Source organism: Lissotriton vulgaris, chromosome 7 (assembly GCF_964263255.1).
Source record: "Lissotriton vulgaris chromosome 7, aLisVul1.2, whole genome shotgun sequence".
Lineage (NCBI taxonomy): Eukaryota > Metazoa > Chordata > Amphibia > Caudata > Salamandridae > Lissotriton > Lissotriton vulgaris.
In genome coordinates this window covers 113,629,130-113,642,114 of record NC_141695.1, presented here as the reverse complement: position 1 = coordinate 113,642,114, position 12,985 = coordinate 113,629,130, and the positions used below count along the sequence as shown (strand labels likewise).

The window sequence follows — 12,985 nt, the reverse complement described above, 5'->3', positions numbered from 1 at the left end:
CTTTCTTTGCTGCTTCGCAGCCAGTTAAGTGCTTTTCTACGTTTATTGTATTAATTGCATGTAAATTGCCTGTTACCTTGCTGTCCTGTTACAGTTGCTGTACGCCGCTTTTTGCTTTATGCCTTCATTGCAGCCGCTTTGCGTGTGCGTAGTAGTGCTGCCGCTGGCGTTTTTCAGTGCTTTCAGGACGTTGTGTTGTGCTTCTTAGAGAGCGCGTGTTCGCCTCTCTGGACTTGCGGGCGCCTTGTGCCCGTGTCTGTGTTTTGTGGAGTGGGACCGGAGCTCGGGGACTCGCGCGCGCGTGTCGCTCCTCTTCCGGGTTGCAGGCACGCCACCGCGCATGCGCGCTGGCGACTATTGACGCTCCGTGTGTTTTCTTCAATTGCCTCTGCCCACTTATCTGCCGGAGAGCTCCTTCTGATGCCCTCTACCTCACGGAAGGTTTTGGGCTGTATAATCTATAGAGGCGGTGCCTAGGGTGTCTTTCATACGCAAGCTGGTCCCTCCACATTCTATTCTAGTTGTTTTGGTCGAGTTCTTGCTCTACCTCTCTAGCTTGCGTGGGGCTGTCACCCCCCCTGACAGGGTCGCTTGGTTGTGACCTGACCTTTGCCTTTTTGGTCTTCTGTGGGCATATAGATATATATCTATATCTTTCTATATTTTTTACCTGTTTTTCATCAGTGGTGTGCATTGTTTTTTCGAAACCATGGCAGAATATGTCGACGCTGAGGAGTATTATTATGAGGAGGAGCCGGAGGAATCGTTTGAGTACGATTTGGTCGATGCCCTTGACCAGGGCGTTCAACATTCAGTCAATACTGCGCTGGTCCGAGCGATTGGGCCGCTGAAGCGTCATTTGACCGACTATGCCCCACAACAGGGTTGGATTCCATCCTCTGCTTCCAAACATTCCTCTAAGTCGCCCAGTAATCCTCACAGGTCGGACTTTGTAAGATTGGCCAAGTCTTTGTCTGCCCCTGCTACAGTTTGTCATTCTCAACCTCCTGACACGGAGGATACCTCTTCATCGTCATCTTCAAGTCCCTCTGGTCCCCCTCCTGCTAAGAAATCCCGAAAAGAACATTTTGTTGACGCCTCTTCCCATCCACCGGTCTTGACCTTTGAGCCTACAGATATCATACACCCTAATTCCAAAGTTTGGTGCCCTGCTCCAGAGGTCGCGGATTATATCCAGGCCCATATCCGTGACTCTTTCGATCGGGAGGTGCGTTCTCGGTTACGCTCCGAGTGCCCTCGTCCGGAGTTGGCAGATAAATTAGCTGAAACCCCGGAGGTCGACCCCACGATTTTGACCTACCTTAAAAAATTTAATAAAGATCCGAAAAAAGGGATTGACCGTTCCTGGCGCCTGTGCCAGGACAAGTTGCTGGATCTTCTTGGTCCCCTGACGAAAATCCTGGATCTGGGGTATCAAGCCCAAGGGGAGGCGTCTGGCATCGACCCCGATGTACTTATTGGTTGGGCCCAACGGGCTATCTGTCTTCTGGGGAACGCAAACTGTGCCCTTTCAACGGAACGTAGGCGTTCCATCTTGCTGAAAATGGATCCACGCTTGTCTGAGCTTGCTACGTCTGAGTCCGGTGCTCTGGCTCAAGGTCTACTATTTGGTCAGCCGTTTTTGAAAGAGCTGACAAAATTTGTGGCGATCTTTAGTGGCCTCGACAAGGCACAATCTTCCTTGCGCAGGGCGTTCCGCCCGGTTTTTGCCAAGGCCGGACGATCTGGGGGACGTTCGTTCGGCCGAGGTTCTGGTCAACAACGTGGCCAACAGTCCCACCAGGGTGGAGGCGGACAGCGTCAGCAGCAACAACAGTCCTATTCCGTGTCTAAGACGACCTTCTACCCCTCCCGTAAAGGTCGAGGACAAGGCAACAAGGGAGGCTATGGTGGAAGCCAAGGAGGACGACAAGATTACTCCGCTACAGGTGAGCTTGATTCCTTACGACAGTGTTGTTTTGGGGGGCAGGGTTCAGTGTTTTCTAAAGAATTGGCACTCGATCTCCAACGATGCTTGGATATTGCAAACAGTTCAGGGGTACCACATCGAGTTCTACCACCCGCCCCTTCAGGGTCCCGTCCCTTCTCCCCTTGTTTTTTCCAACGAGATCGAGAGGTGATATCCAAGGAGATCGATTCTCTTCTTCTCAAAGGGGCCATTGTGCGAATGACCCTACATCCACAGGGGTTCGTCAGCAATGTGTTTCTGGTGGAGAAGAAAGGGGGAGGGTCTCGTCTTGTACTCAACCTCAAGGAGTTCAACAACGGGGTGGTCTATCGCCACTTCAAGATGGAGGGCATCCATCTTCTCAGGGATCTTCTTCGCAAGGGCGACTGGATGGTTCGCCTGGATTTGAAGGACGCTTACTTGTCCATTCCCATCTTTCCGCCTCATCGCCGTTTTCTGCAGTTCCAATGGTCGGGGGAATGGTTCGAGTACACGGTTCTCCCGTTCGGTCTCTCGTCCGCCCCATGGTGCTTCATGAAGCTCCTGCGACCAGTCATGGAATCACTGCGTGCACGGGGGGTGCAACTGATAGTTTATCTGGACGACATTCTTTTGATGGCTCAGTGCCCGCTGCAACTACGTTCCCATTTATCTTGGACAATCGATCTACTTCAGTCTCTCGGATTTCTAGTGAATCCGCAGAAGTCTCATTTGCAACCCACTCAATCAATAGAGTTTCTGGGTTTCCTTGTGGACTCAGTCTCTTGCCAACTTCTTTCACCTGCCCAGAAAGTCAGGTCTATCAAGAGGGAGTTGAAGTCACTGTTGTCTGCACCGAACGTATCGTTGCGGTCGATCGCTCGGGTTGTCGGGCTATTGGCCTCTTCCATTCAGGCGATCTTTCCGGGTCCCCTGCATTATCGGGCTCTGCAACGTCTCAAAATCCGACACTTGCAGAAGGGTCTTCGGTATTCTGACCTTGTTCCTCTGTCCCAGGATGCGAAATCAGAAATGATGTGGTGGCTCCATCACATGGAAGCCTGGAACGGGAAAGCCCTGTTCGGCTCAACTCCGGACTTGGTTTTGGAATCGGATGCGAGTCTGTGGGGATGGGGAGCCCGTTGCGGGGACTTGACGACGGGCGGCCGTTGGTCTCAAGACGAATTAGCCCTTCACATCAACTGCCTGGAACTTCTGGCGGGATCCTTTGCGATTCGCAGCCTTGCTCCGCAGGCCACCAGCTGTTGCATTTTGCTCCGCATGGACAACATCTCAGCGGTGCGATATGTGAACAAACTGGGGGGGACTCGGTCAAAATTGTTAGCGGAGATTGCGAAGGATTTCTGGCATTTCTGCCTTCAGAGGAAGATCACTCTTATTGCAGAGTATCTCCCAGGTCGCCAGAATCAAATGGCCGACTGGAATTCTCGCCATCTGCTGGACTTCAGCGACTGGCGCCTTCATCCTCGGGTCTTTCGATCCCTGTCTCGCCTTTGGGGTCGCCCTTGGATCGATCTCTTCGCCTCAATACTCACCTGCCCAGGTTTTACAGCTGGCGTCCGGATCCGGAGGCTCTGGCCACGGATGCCTTTCTGCAGACTTGGCCTCCTCAGCTTTCCTATGCTTTTTCCCCGTTCGCGATGATTCCGCGGGTCTTGGCCAGAACGAAACAGTTTCTATCGGAGATCATTCTGATCACTCCTCTTTGGAGAGCTCAAGCGTGGTTTCCGGACCTTCTGGAAATTAGTTGCTCGACTCCATTCCTGCTTCCAACGAAGTGGAACTTGCTGTTGGATCCTCTGCTCCATCCACACCCTCTAATTCTGTCATGCCAGCTCCGTCTGGTGGCGTGGCGTCTTTCGGGGAACGCTGGAAAGTCCCTGGCTTATCTGGAGACGCTGAGAGATTTATCAATGAAGCTTGGGCCCCCAACACGCGCAAGTGTTATGCGTCCGCTTGGCGTCGGTGGTGTGATTGGTGTTCTGAACGGAATTTGGATCCCGCTTCAGCAGATGTCTCTCTAGTGGTTAATTTTCTTGCTTCCATCGCTTCTGCTGGTTCTGCTTACAGGACTGTCAATTCTTTTCGCTCCGCTCTCTCTGCTGGCCATGATTTGGTCGACGGGAAGCCTGTTGGGGAACATCCTCTCATCTTTACATTGCTGCGTGGTGTTCGGATGGCTAAACCACCATGTCCGAAATATGTCGCTCTATGGGATGTCTCCATTGTGTTACGTTTTCTGGAAGCTTGGCCTCCCAACGCTTCTCTGTCTCGTAAGAAGTTGTCGGCGAAATTGACAATGCTTTTATGCTTAGTATCTTGTAAGCGTGTTTCGGATGTCGGCGCGTTGGATCTCGCGGGTCGTTCTTTTTCCCCAGAAGGCGTTACTTTTACGGTTTCCAGGCGTACCAAGACTAATCTGTCTACTGTCACTTACCCGGCGTTTCCTCACAATCCGCAATTGTGTGTGGTTCGCTGCATAAAAGATTATGAGGTGAGTACTGCTCCTTTTCGTCAAGATATGGCTGGACAGTTGTTGATTGCTTTGCAAAAGCCTTTTAAGCCTGTGGCGCCAGCTACTCTGGCTCGTTGGGTGCGCTGGCTTATGTCTGAGGCAGGAATTGATGTCTCCATTTTTGGCGCTCATTCCGCGAGGGGTGCTATGGCCTCTAAAGCTTTTCATGTTGGTGTAAGTTTACAAGACATTGTGAAGACAGCTGATTGGTCTTCTGATACTGTGTTTAAGACATTTTATTTCAAACCCATTGTTGATATTGCCTCTGTTGTGGTGGACCAGCTTTGAACAAGCATAATCTGAGCCTCCTGTCCTGCCATAGAATTAAAAATTTGCAAACATTCGTGACAAGAATTTTCAATTCTATTAAGGACACGGAGGCGAGGATTATCCCACCCATTTGTATTCTACTGCATTGTTTATGTTGCATTTTTGCTTTACTATGATCTGCATTGTTTCTTGCATTGATTTTTTCCCCACCCTATGTGATGCTACCTTCCAAGGTTTTGGGGATATGTGTTACGGCTCTGTTTTTCTTTCAGGTTCGGACCAGAAGTGATCCTTCATCTTGGTCTCTCCTGCACTGTTTTCCGCGCCTTGGAGCCTGGATTTGCTGTGTTTCTTGATGCACCTTCTGCGCTTTTGGATGGTTGCCTGTTTTCCTGTTGGACTTCTTTGCGGTTCTGCCTTCGGACTTTCCTTCAGGATGGTCGGCGGTACTTTCTTCAATGACTTTGACTGTTTATAGTTCCTGGACAAAGAAAGAGGAAGTGTTGTCCTCTATGGTGACTTATATAGCATGTAGTCTCTATGGTTGCCTAAGGGCTCATGGGAGTTGTAGTTTACTGTTTTCTTTACTATGTTCCTATTGGCTGCTGTTGGTAGTAAAGAAATCGAGAAAGCATAATCCTCGCCTCCGTGTCCTTAATAGAATTGAAAATTCTTGTCACGAATATCTCCAAAAGTTGGTAATAGGAGATAGCGATGTTAGCGACTGTTTTCAGTCGCTAACATCTTGGCACGCCCACTTTGCATGTCATTAGTGATAAATATCACTGACATGCAAAGTGGGGCCCAAGATGGTCGCTATCTCCTACTAGCTGTCGCTAACTGGTGTTAGCGACAGCTAGGTAATAGGGAGATAATTTTATCTCCGCTTTCTTGGCTTTTAAAGCCAAAAAAGCGGAGATAAACCCCCTTGATAATATGCCCCCTTGATCTTACTTGCCTGGTGCAGTGCTCGAGTTTACCACCCTGCAGATGAGACAACAGAATCTGAAGCTGATGTGAAAAGGTAGAGTCATTCAGCGAGGTTCTCCCAGGGTAGAGGTAGAATACCAAACCTCTTTAACCCTTTGATAAGATGTATCACCCTTTGGAGGATGCTCATTATGGGACATCAGGAGAGAGTGTGGATTGACGGAAGTAGCTCAAGAAGTTACCGGCCAGAGCTTTGAAGGCCATTCTGAAATCGAACGGAAGAAGAAAAGCCTTCACTTTGCTGAAAAGGTAGAATTGATGTCATGCTTTTTTTGATTTCTTGACTACACTGTGGATTTTGTAGCGGAGATTGGTGTCAATGAAGAACCCTAGGGATGTTGTGTTATTACATATTTGTGGGACAAAGCAGTGGAGGTTGATTGTAGAGAGACACTCTGGCACTCGTTACTGTATGTTGCCTTCAATGAGACACAAAATGTTTTTGAACTGTTGAACTTGAGGTAGGTCAGCAATATCATGAGTTTGAGTTGGGTTCTCTGTAAAGATCTTGGCTGGAAAAAGAGGAACCCCATTATATTTAAAAGCCTAAAGCTGAATCAGTTATTCTGAAAAGCATATGTAGATAATTGCAATTGAATTTTCATGAGCTCAAAAACATTTTTCTCTTTATTTTTTAAAGTTCATCATGTTTTCCATGTGCAGATCCCATAAACTGTATTCCCATTTCCACTGCATCCCTTGTATGTTTCATGTGAACTGGGTGACACTTGACACACCCCATTCTGCTTCTATCCCAACTTGTGGTCATAAAAAATCCTTTAACCTCATGGAAGTCCTTTGGACTCCTTGAAAACAATGGCACTTTCCTTGTGACACTTGGCATTAGTGGTGGCAAAGACAATACCACGAAAAGAAGGAAACAATGCCTTGATGAGCTCTGTTTATATTCTGAAGCTCCCAGTGCCACTCATGATCTAGAACATTTAAAACAAATCAACTCAACGGTGCAATGGCAACTCTCCTGATTAAATTCAAATAAATGAATTAAAACAGATTTTTAAACATGTTGCTCATTTTCGGTTTTGTGAAAACATGAAAACTCATGAGATTAAATAAAAACTTTGGCCCTGATTTACACAGGTAAACTTACACTTTTATGTAAGTTTACAACTGTTTGCTAATCAAAAAGGGAGTCTCTACACATTAAAAGACAACATATATTTTTATGTGCAAGACTCTGCAGGTGTAAATATTCTACTCGTAAACCCCTTTGTGAATAGGAAACAATGTAAATGTGTAAATGTAAATGTGGCATATTTGTATAGCGCGAACAGTGACCCGGAGGCATCCCGGCGCTTGTACTCCTACCACAAGGGAACCCCTCCTGGCTTTTCCTTGTGGGGTGTCCACACCTGGGCATCCCATGGTGAAACCAGGCATCCCTTGTGTATCAGGGGGCCTTTGTGGAGACTAAGCAAGCTATTGCCCAGAGTTGCAGCTTGGGACCCATGCTTAGAATCGGCACTGAGGCGAGAATATCCGGTCAGAGGAATTTAAGCCCGAAAACCGCCAAGGCGGGAATCGTACCCTGGTCCCTGGCCAGCGTTCTGCATCAAGGTCTGCCGCTGTAAGCATTGAGCCACACTTCTCCACAGGATTCATAAACCTACACAAAAGTGTTACCTTTGTGAGTGAGGCCCTTCCTCTCTCTTCTTCGAAAAATGAGAATACCCTCTATTTTAACAAAATCAAAATGTATTAACAATCCTAAGGAATATGTGAAATGATTAATGTAGTTCTTGGAAGTCTCCGTATCCCGCTGGACAGCCACTGGATGGTAAGCGGTCCCTGCGATCCGGCCACACAGTGAAAATGGGCAGGCAATTGCACCGGAACACCTCCTGCAGACAATGTCAGTTTTTTGATTCTGGTTCTTGTGTCTTCTGCTTGCTTTTCATCGCTTGGGCTCTGTTCCCACACTCCGGCACCTGTTTTGTTTTTCCTCATGCACTGAAGTATCCTCAGCACTTGGCTTTGCCTGAGATATTGACTTTTTCTACATTATTGGACATTTTCTCTATCCTCCTCTCTGGGCATTTTTGGTATTCCAGAACTATCCTACTCTTTTGTCATTGTGTTGGCTGGCTGTTTTTCTTCATCAGGAATGGAGAGTTAAGGAAGGCTTTGCACATTTGCTTGTGGCTACCTAACTGTGGCTTGTATTTCAACTCACTCACGGGCAGAAGTAAGAGTGTATTGTACTTAAAAGAAAAACTTACTGCCAATCTGCCTATCTCTGAATCCTCCTCTACTGTGCCCTCAATGGATGGTTCGCATTCTCCTGATGTCATGGCTCAGCCAACTGCCTCTCAGTCTGCAGCTCTGTCCGTGTCATCTTCCAAGACACATGCAACATCTACCGCTAATAAACGTTTCAAACAGGACCCTCCTTCTCCTTCTTAATCTCTTTCTCCTGTATCATTAGACACTGTTCTAGAGGAGATATGTGCTTTAACACTTGCTTACAAGTTTTAGACAAGAGGTGGTCATTTATAGAATCCCGTCTTTTCTTGGTGGAGCAGCTCGTTATTGACATCCAGAATACATCTGTAAAAATTGAGACTTTGGAGAAAAATATTGTACTGCATAAAAAATGAACTGAAGATCTGGAAAACAGGAACAGATGCAATAACCTCTATCTTTATGGTCTTCCGGAGGGTCTTTAGGAAAATTATCCATTTGTTTTTCTCCTCCTTTTATCCAAAGCTTCTGGATCTTCCTGCATCATCCAATTTAAATATCCAGCGAACCCATAGGTTAGGTCCTCGCCTGTCTCCAATATCGACTCCATCTAAACCTCATGGAGATTCTTCTCTTTTTTCCATTCACTGACCTTCTGCAAGTGTCAAATGCAGGTAAGATTACAAAGCATCTTGTTTGGTCTGGTGCAAAATGATTCATTTACCAAGATGTTTCCACAGCGACGGCTAAGCGGCAGAAAGACTTTCTTGAACTAATGCCTGCACTACTGGCCTTGTGTCCTTTATATAGACTATTTCATCCATGCTTTTTTAAGGTGACCTTTCAGAATAAAACCTCTCCATTTGAGGATCCTGCAGGCCTTAGGAAAATAATTCACTCTCATTCTACAACACCGATGGAGATTCCTGGTCCTTCTTCTTTACCTTCACTTTTGTGCAAGTTTCCTTTACTGGTTGTACTTTGATGCTTGTTCTTTAACTTGATTGATGTTATCTTTCTTCGTTAGTCCCTTGGCAGATTATTTAGGTTCCTTGTTGCCTGTTTCCCTATTCGTCATGCTTGGCATCCCGATGTGATAATTCCTTCCCTGTTTGTGTGCCATCTTCCTCTGTTTGTTGCCACTCCTTATCTGTTTTCTTCTTTTTCCCTTGAACTGAATGTATTACAGTCATCAGTTTGACATGAGAAGGAGAAGTGTGGCTCAGGGGTTAGAGGCGGCAGACCCGGAAGCTGAGATCGGCCCTGGACCAGGGTTCAATTCCCCGCCTCGACGGGGCTTGGGCTCAATAATTCCACGGACTCGATAATTCTCGCTCCGGTGCCTACTCGACTCAAGGGGGTTTACACTCTGCGAGTCTGGGCAATAGCTTGCTTAATCTCCACAACGGCCCCTCGCGGCGGGATGCCTGGCTTTCACCTTGTGGATACCCTGCCGGGGTCATCTCACAGGGGAATACCAGGACGGGTTCCCTAAGCAAGCGCTTAGATGCCTGCGATGTGGGTAATTTGCGCTATATAAATACATGTACATTTACATGTTCTGTCCTTTCTTGGTGTGTCTTTTGCCCCTTTTTTCTTTTCATACCCTATTTCCCCCCCTTTTTCTGCTTATTTTGTATATTCTGGTACATATTCTCTTCTATACTTTCTTTTTTTCTTCGATTCTTTTCTTAGTTTTTATTTCTGATGGTCGTGTAGTTTCTATGTTTTGTTGATGTTTTCCATTCAAATTCATCTAATGGAATGTAAAAGGTTTTATTAATCCTATTAAGAGGCAGAGAATTTAGTCTAATTTAGCTTCCTATAATCCAAATTTGGTTCCTTTGCAAGAAACACTTCTTACGGAGACGAAAGCTCTCAAACATAAACGAGATTGGGTCAGCTCAGTCTTAGTCTCTCTTACATCCACCATTATCCTACCACTTGTGGCGTCCCGCAGGGTTCATCCCTCTGTCCAACTTTGCTTAATGTCTATGTCTGTCAGTTGGCTGAGGTGGTACAGGAATTTGGAATATCGGTAGTGTCATATGCCGATAACACCAAGCTAGTGGTGTCTTTTTCTAATGGCCCTGAAGTCAGAAATAACCAACTACCTATTTGTCTGGAGAGAGTGGTGAGTTGGATGTCCAACAGCTACCTGAAGCTGAATGGGGGGAAAATGGAGCCCATGTTGCTCGGAGATCCGGGCATCCACTCACCTCTGATACACTGGCCCAAATGGATGGGAGATCCTCCCATTCCCAAATCCGCCATAGGAACTTGGGGATTTAGCTGGAGGACTCGCTGACACTGGACTGTCAATCCAGGAAACTCTCAGAGTTATGTTTTTCCCTGCTTAAGATGTTCAAGAAAATCATTGATATAATCCCGGAGCACCTGAGGGAAATGGTAATGCAATCCCTCCTTATCTCGCATTTGGACTTTGGAAATTCCCTCTATTTTCGTTCACCTAAGTAGGTCTCTAGGAGGCTGCAAGTGGTACAGAATGTGGCTGCTAGGCTTCTGTTGAAGATCTCCTACTGCATCTCTGCTAAAGAAGAACTTAAGCAGCTCCACTGGCTGCCTATTGAGGCTAAAGTAAAGTTAAACACTCTCTGCATAGCTCATAATGAATTGGTCTTAAGGAAAAATCTGAAAATCTGTCTTTTGCCTCACTAATTATGTGTTGACTCAGCTTGTCACTGTCAGTATTCCTGCTAGCGCTGGAAAGCCCTCGGCAGCCATGTGCTTTACAAATTCATTAAATAGAAATAAATAGAAATAGAAGAAAAATGGGGTAATTACTGTATGCCATAAAAAGTTTAAATATTCTATTTTATCTCAAGAAATAGATTCTGAGGGTAGATGGTTGTTGGTTAAGTTACTTATTGATGATATTTCTCAAGCTGTCTTTAATGTTTATGGCCCGACTCAATCTGACTACTCATTCTGGACTAATTTAAAAAAATGCATTAATTATAAGGATGAATTTTTTATATTAGGTGGTGATTGCGACCAGATTCCTGATCCATTTCTAGATTGGAAATCTAATGTTCGCTCTGTTTCTAATAAATCCTATTAACAGTTCCATACCACAATCTCACAAACTCACCTTGTGGATGCTTGGCGCCTGTAACTGAATTTTCCTTTTTTCACCCCCCCAAACCCTCCCCATGGTTTCTTTACTCGATCGAAGTATATTTTTCATTCTAAGTCTTTGTTTCAAAACCTTATTTCTTCTTCACTTGAACCTATTGCTATTTCTGATCATGCCCCGGTTGTTACTGATTTTGATTTGCTCCCTTCACTTCCCAGTTCGAATAGATGGCGATTTAATAATTCTCTTTTGCAGGATCATGCTTTTTTACTCTTCATTCACTTCCTTTGCTAGTGAATTATTTTTATTAAATACAACACAGGATACCTCTCCCCAATTATTGTGGGACGCTTTGAAAGCTGCAGCATGTGGCTTTATTATTGACTATGTTTCCAAAAAATAGAAACATTTCCTTAACAAGCACAAAGTTCTTAGCAAACGACTAGAACACCAATTTTATACTACTTCTTCTGATGCTACTCTACAGGAGCTTGTTCATGCTAAGTTCGAATTTTATAAATCATCTATTGACAATGCTTCTTGTATATTATTACGTATGTTTTTGGACATTCTTTTATTTCTCTTGTTTCTCTACTTTATACAACCTCTTGTACTTCAGTTTTCATTAATGGACATACTTCTCAGTATTATCCATTACAACAGGGAGTTTGTCAGGGTTGCCCTTTATCACCTTTTTTATTTATTCTAGCCCTTGAACCGGTTTTGTCTTGTATCCAAAATAACAAAGCAATTTCTGGCTTTCAATATGGTGATTGCCATCTAAAGTTGTCCCCTTATATTAATTATTAATTATATTCTGCTCTTTATTTCCAATCCAGATGTTTCTGTCCCACCGTCACTGTAGGACAAGTCTGTGAGTCGGTTTTTGAGTGTTCAGAAAATTGGCGCGCAACTTGTTACGGTAGGATAGTGGTTGATAGATTTGTTACAAGTATATTCTGGTAGGTGCTTCTTGGTCAGAGGACAAACCTTAACCTCTGTAGTGGAAAAAAGATCAGAGACCTTCTTTTCGGTGAATTAGGCAACAAGGTCCAGAGCACACCGGTGATAATTCCAACCCGGTCCTAATCGGGTGGTTTTTAAATTTTGAGAGGACTGACATCGACGCCAGTACTCAGGCTCCACACGGCCTCCGCTCCCCAGAATTTTGTAGATTGAACAAAATTCCCCAACCTCAGCTCGGCAACGGCAACCCGACTGGTGCCGTCCTCTCAAAATTTCAAAACCACCCGATTAGGACTGGGTTGGAATTATCACCGGTTCACCGAACCCGTCATTTGATTATTTAAATCAGCCCTGAAGAGTCACAGCCACATGTTGTGACGAAACACGTGTCGGCTTGATTGATATTTGCAGTGATTCCCAGGTGGGGACACTGTTGGTGAATAAAACCTTGAAAATCATACACTTTGTCCGGTCTATCCCTACTAACACTAGCCTAAGACAAACTAAAGTATAGATACATATTGTGTGCTCTGGACCTTGTTGCCTAATTCACCGAAAAGGAGGTTACTGTAGGACATTTCTGCCTTCTCTTTAGTTTCAGGATATCTAGGCATATAGTTTACTAACTCTATTTTAGATACAATTATAATCAATATGAAGGAAGGATTCAATAGAGGGGAAATACTTCTTACTTCTTGGAATCAGTTATTTCTCTCATGGTGAGGATGTCTTGACTTATTAAAATTATGATTATTCCCATTTGGTTATATATTTTGTCTATGATTCCACTTCATATTCGAGCCATTTATTTTAAAAATATAGATATGTTACTTTTTAAATTTCTTTGGAACATAAAAAACCTAGACTCCCCTTAGCACATCTTAGGAAATCTAAATTCAATGGAGGTGTGCACTTTCCTGACTTTCGACTTTACCATAAAGCTTTTTGTCTTTAGCAGGCTTCAAAAAGGTTCCTT

General features: G+C 45.0%; 1 protein-coding gene across 1 annotated transcript; it reads left to right on the top strand.

The window, feature by feature from the left end:
- The first annotated feature begins 709 nt into the window (after nucleotides 1-709).
- Nucleotides 710-5,043, top strand: LOC147700945 (uncharacterized). Its single transcript, XM_086929281.1, has 2 exons — nucleotides 710-1,949; nucleotides 5,027-5,043. The coding sequence occupies exons 1-2, from the start codon at nucleotides 710-712 to the stop codon at nucleotides 5,041-5,043; spliced, it is 1,257 nt and encodes a 418-aa protein (XP_086785407.1).
- The last annotated feature ends 7,942 nt before the right edge of the window (nucleotides 5,044-12,985 follow it).